Genomic DNA, 6,218 nt, shown 5'->3' with positions numbered 1-6,218 from the left:
AATAAGTAAGTAGACCTATATGAGTTGGGGCTAGAAAATTAATAATATTAAAAAAAACCTTTGTCATTTTTTTTTATTTTAATAAACTTTCATCATCACCAAAATATTGTCTGCAATTTGTCAAGTATCTACTTTCTGTGGAATTTATAATTAGTTCTTTAATGTAATCTTAGTAACATGTAAATTCGCAAAAAATCTTGTGGATATAATCTATAAATTTTACGGCGAAAGTCAAAAGAGAAAATAATTTTAGAGGGCAAAAATCCATGGCCTTGACCGTGCAGTTAGTACCCTCGGCTTAGGAAATGACTTCTGATAGCACCGAGGGCTGACTCAGCGTTATAGTACGCATGCGCAAATCAGCACGATTCTGACTCATCGACATAGTATATAATATATGTAGATAATTATAGTTTACCTACTAAAGGCTACTAAGATCAGAGGTTAGAAAATATGAATAACATCGTAGTTTATGTACCTACCATATATTATGTAGTCATTATCATCTGGGCAAAATACTGTCTACCAGTGACGTCATCCAAAAAGCTATATTTTTTAGATAATGTCTTTCAAATAAATTCCATTGTTTCATCTTAATTATTATTTAATTCCGTTTTATTTTTTATGTTCATACAATATTAAACTAACAATTATACTGTTAAGTATGTATATGTATACAGAAATTACTATTTTAATTGAGACTTTTAAATTTTTAATAATCACCAGTTCGTCAGTAATAATATAGTCACGTAGCGTTATTTACCACGGTTATTCTGAGATAAGTAATGAAATTAAAAAAATATTGCTAGAGAAATTATGAAAATGCAACAAATCTAAGAATTGAAAGATAATTTATGTCCAGTGGGATGCCTCCTATATGCACATGAACATTATACTCAACATCGAAGACTTATACTATATATTATATTCAATTCTCATACAATAGTCAAATTAAAATAAAAAACCAATAAAAAACCAATAAAAAACAAGCAAGCTTGTCATAAATAAATTACATACCTTTATTGAGAGTAACGGTTTTATTTTTAAACAAAATGGTAACCTACGTGTTTATTACATATTTATTGTCCTAGCTACTTACGGCTTATGCAGACTATATGATTGATAAATTTGTGTTACATTTGATCTTCACTCACGACGATATTAAATTGTTCATGCATATCATCTATCGACTATCTCATCATTATATTGTAATTGTGCAGCATCGGGTCTCAGGTATGCGGGAATAGTCACGTCACGTGATTACAATCAATGACAGATAAGGCATGCGTCGAGACGGATAAACCGACTCAAACAAATAAAACCTACAAATTTATCCTCGACTATACTCTAAACGTTCTTCATTATTTTGTCGGTTTACTTTGTCAGTAAACCAACGACGATATTCGTATTGAATGAATCGCTCTGTTACTAGACACAAACACTTTCAAAAATATTTATATGTGTGTGTGGAGCCCGCTGTGTACATACAGTGACCGTTGCGAGCGTTCACCAATCAGAATCCCATGCCCATATATGGTAAAACCGTCGGTTTGCTGCGAGAACTGAGGAGGTCGACAAGTGTATGTTTGCAGAAAAAGAATAATTCTAATTTTAATTTATGAATATCCACTTGACATCAGTAAGACAAACTGTCAGTAATTGATTTTTACTAGTTATTTTGTTAGCTGTCGAAATTGCAAATATAATTTTTTATTATAGTCTGTTCAGCAGTTTTTGTTTTATCGTCAAAAAACGCATATATTGTTACTTGTTTGTGAAGCAAATTAGCCTCCGCCAACATTAAGCCAGAGCCACCGACAGAAGTGATAGTTATTTCTCATAGATCGACGATTGTTATATTATTAATTCTACCACTATAATTTTACCACGGTAAGCGGTAAGTTCATAAAAGACTCAATGAATTATTCTTATAGATTTAATTTTTACCTAAAATTACTATCCAGTAATAATAACAGTAGTTAAAATGAGTTTCAAATTCAAAATTCCCATGCCATTTCTTTTTGTATATGGTACTAGGCGTACAGAACCCTGAATCATCGCGAAAGCGTTTATGTACAACATCTGTGCGTGTTGGATCGATGCCAATATTGATTATTATTATTTTTTTACTTTCGCTACTGCATTCGATGTAAGTACGCAGAATATGTATGTATGGAGTTAATCTAATTAGATATACTCGGGTCGTCTTATATTAAAGAATTCAAAGGCCAGTGTGAGAACCGTGAGATGTCGTTATCAAGTAGCTCGCTATCAACGCCGGTTCCGCGGCGTCGGACTGAGGGGCAGGGGGGACGCGCAGGCTCCCTGCAGCGCAATACCATATATGGTAACGAAAACTCAGGATTTCTGCGATTGGTGGAGAGCTAGCCGCGGTCGCGGGCTCGCGGGTAGGGGCGCCCCGATAACCGGCCTCATTTATATACTGCGGGTCCCTCGTCCGCCAACATTCCACGAAGTTTGCTCGAGTTGAGGTGTTGTGCAGCATAACCGAGGCTGTGCAATAGCGATATTAATTTATTTATTTAATAGGACTATTTAAATTAAAGTAAGTTCATCAGACGTGCATTAAAATTGTGTTTCGTGTGCATTATTAGTGTTTAGTGATAAATTTGTGCAATAATAGTGCGTGCGGTCACTGACACGGAGTCGGGCCGGTCGTATGACGCCGCCGATCGGTCGGGATACCGGGAACGCCGGTTGTGGTAGGGCGTGGTCAAAGCTTTGAAACGAAATTGTATTTAAAATACATTTATTTCAACATTAAAGAAATCTATTAAAGTTTTAATCCAACGCTCTACTTTTACCGACCCGTAAACGCCCGTCTCCGTGTCTCACCGCGTGAGTCGCCACGTCCCCGTAGCGTAGCTTCTCATTAGACAGTTCCTTATAAGGCGTCTTCGACTTCATCGCCCACTGTAGCGTGGGTGATTTCAACGGAATGCCATTTATGGAATTCAATAATAGCTATCGATTTTACCGCGTGTACTTATTACAATTCCAAGTCTACCTTATATTATTAAATCAATATTATGCAGTTTAGTTATAATTATGATTTTATTTTTCCAGACTAATTCACAATGTGCGACGAGGAAGTTGCCGCGCTGGTAGTGGACAATGGCTCCGGTATGTGCAAGGCCGGTTTCGCGGGAGACGATGCACCCCGTGCCGTCTTTCCCTCAATCGTGGGCCGCCCACGTCATCAAGGCGTGATGGTCGGTATGGGTCAGAAGGACTCGTACGTGGGTGACGAGGCCCAGAGCAAGAGAGGTATCCTCACACTCAAGTACCCCATCGAGCACGGTATCGTCACCAACTGGGACGATATGGAGAAGATCTGGCACCACACCTTCTACAATGAACTGCGTGTGGCGCCCGAGGAGCACCCAGTGCTGCTCACCGAAGCACCCCTCAACCCCAAGGCTAACAGGTGTGTTTCATCGTCGTCGAAATCATGTGTTATTTTTTTTCGAAATCACAGTCTTGTCACGTCACGTCGCCGGTCGCCATCGACGCCATGCTAATGCTCGCTCTTCTTTTGTTACAGAGAAAAGATGACACAGATCATGTTCGAGACCTTCAACACGCCCGCCATGTACGTCGCCATCCAGGCCGTGCTATCTCTGTACGCGTCCGGTCGTACCACCGGTATCGTGCTTGATTCTGGTGACGGTGTCTCGCACACGGTTCCCATCTACGAAGGATACGCGCTGCCGCACGCCATCCTGCGTCTGGACTTGGCCGGTAGGGATCTCACTGACTACCTCATGAAGATCCTCACCGAGCGTGGTTACTCTTTCACCACCACCGCTGAACGTGAAATCGTGCGTGACATCAAGGAGAAGCTCTGCTACGTCGCGCTCGACTTCGAGCAGGAGATGGCCACCGCCGCCTCCAGCAGCTCGCTCGAGAAGTCTTACGAACTTCCCGACGGTCAAGTCATCACCATCGGTAACGAAAGATTCCGTTGCCCAGAGGCTCTCTTCCAACCCTCATTCTTGGGTATGGAAGCATGTGGTATTCACGAGACCACGTACAACTCGATCATGAAGTGCGATGTTGACATCCGTAAGGACTTGTACGCCAACACAGTATTGTCCGGAGGTACCACAATGTACCCTGGTATCGCCGACCGTATGCAGAAGGAAATAACAGCATTAGCTCCCTCTACGATGAAAATCAAAATTATCGCTCCCCCGGAGAGGAAGTACTCCGTATGGATCGGTGGTTCCATTCTCGCGTCTCTATCGACCTTCCAACAGATGTGGATCTCGAAGCAGGAGTACGACGAGTCTGGTCCCTCGATCGTCCACAGGAAGTGCTTCTAAGCGCGCAATCGATGCGCAAAGCTGCCACCAGAAGCGGCCCGCGGCCCGGCCGGTCCCGCGGCCGGCTGCTCAACTCAGGCTTATAATCTCCGTTAATTTAATTGTACGTAAGATATTATATGTAATTAAATCGTAATAGTGACGGCAGGACGGAGCGCGGCGCCGCGGGCGCGCCTCGACCGCCGGCCTCGGTACTGCACTCGCCAAAGGATCTTTTGTAATCTCATGAATGATGATTGTATGTGCTGAAACGGATAAGACTACTTTCTTACTAGGTCATTTATAAATTATAAAATAACAAAAATACAAGAAAAAAATCTGAAAAATTAACTTGTCTTTCTTTTCATCTGTCCTTGACACGCTTTACACCAAAACAAACTTACAATCTGAGAGCAACGCTCGACATTGACTCTGTACGAAAATAGACATTGATCTCCCGCATAGTAAATAACGCATTCTAAAATAAAGAGCTAACGCAACTCCTGAGTTAAAATTAGACTTGCCAACGTAGCTATGTATATTAATGAAATTTTGTTATATTACTGTCGTACGAGTATCATGAAATAGTTTTGCCTACGGTACAAAGATTTTTGATTCAATTTTATACAAATAAATTTGCTAATGCGCACATTAATATTATATATAGGTTAATTACTTATTTTACCCAAGGTAACGTGCAGAGATCAAATGTATAACCTGGATGGAAAAAAACAGTAATTCTTATTAACTTAAGTAGAAAAAGTCTTTCCTGCGACCGTAGCCTACTCATGACAATTGTTTACGCTAAGGAAAATGATTGGGCCAATTAATTGAAATGATTTTGTACTGTATAATTTTTTCCGACACCATGCCCTTTTCCAATAAATCAATTTTCATTACAATTTATTTTAACGCAGCTTTTAACCATTGACTTGTGATATAAAATTCCAGCGTTGCTTTGTCAATTTTAGTTCTAATTTTTAAGTCGAAGGTTTGATATATTTTTATTGTCTTCATACAACACGCGATCCACGTTGAACCAATGCAGCTAGCCTTGCAACTTGCAAGCATTCCCGTCTCCCGGACATACGCATCCCGTGCTTGACACGATATGCTGTGGAGTCCTGAAATATAAACCGTTTGTATAAAACATGGTCTTAAATTTTAAGGTATTATTTATCTATAGGTTCTTCGTTTTTATCTATTAATATTAATATAACAATTCAAATCTTAAACGGATATGTCATCAGTTACAAACATAGAATTTCTAACTTGATTTTCTTTAGGCAGCGACCATTGAAAACTTTATATGCGTCATCCTATCTTTATAGTACACAATGCTTATTGAAAATGCTTCTTAAATGCCAGATATAAAGAGGCCTTATTTTATAGGTATGGAAGACTGCCTAAGGCAACCAAGAATTGTTTATAAATATAATAAATTGTATATAAGATTTGTAAATTTTTGAATGATTGTCGTTCATTCTGTTTTGTTAAAACTGATGTTAGTTAAAATATAGATAATTTTGTGTATAAAAATCGACATTACGTTTATAATTAACTTTAATATGACGACTATTTTCTATAAGGTTTTCTTTTTTTCAATGGACACAACGATATAGTATTCAGTGTAATTTAATTGATAGCATGTAACGACATTCACTTTATTTTAAATAATCGATACTTCGGAACTAACGCAACCGCAGCAAAAAAAAAACTACGAATGCGTTAATATCGGTTATATTTTATTTTAAACATAAATAAATAAATAAAACCTAACCTAACGCACATTTGCAGATTATTTTTTGGTGCGGTGGCGTTAATACCTATGTATCCATTTTTCTAACATTTTTTGCTCTGTATTTTGATTTCCAGTAGCATAGCATAGCATTA

The 6,218-nt window shown here is 38.7% G+C and overlaps 1 protein-coding gene across 1 annotated transcript; it reads left to right on the top strand.

The window, feature by feature from the left end:
* Positions 1 to 2,434: 2,434 nt before the first annotated feature.
* LOC125065607 (actin-5C) lies at positions 2,435 to 4,676 on the top strand. Its single transcript, XM_047673320.1, has 3 exons — positions 2,435 to 2,566; positions 3,088 to 3,448; positions 3,566 to 4,676. The coding sequence occupies exons 2-3, from the start codon at positions 3,099 to 3,101 to the stop codon at positions 4,344 to 4,346; spliced, it is 1,131 nt and encodes a 376-aa protein (XP_047529276.1). The 5' UTR covers positions 2,435 to 2,566; positions 3,088 to 3,098; the 3' UTR covers positions 4,347 to 4,676.
* Positions 4,677 to 6,218: the final 1,542 nt, after the last annotated feature.

The sequence above is a fragment of the Vanessa atalanta genome, chromosome 8 (genome assembly GCF_905147765.1).
Source record: "Vanessa atalanta chromosome 8, ilVanAtal1.2, whole genome shotgun sequence".
In the NCBI taxonomy this organism is placed as follows: Eukaryota; Metazoa; Arthropoda; class Insecta; order Lepidoptera; family Nymphalidae; genus Vanessa; species Vanessa atalanta.
This window is presented reverse-complemented; position numbering and strand designations above follow the sequence as displayed.

Coding starts and splice junctions, on each gene's coding strand:
- LOC125065607 (XM_047673320.1), top strand. CDS start 3,099: ATGTGCGACGAGGAAGTTGCCGCGCTGGTAGTGGACAATGGCTCCGGT. Junction 3,449..3,565: donor CTCAACCCCAAGGCTAACAG/GTGTGTTTCATC, acceptor CTTTTGTTACAG/AGAAAAGATGACACAGATCA.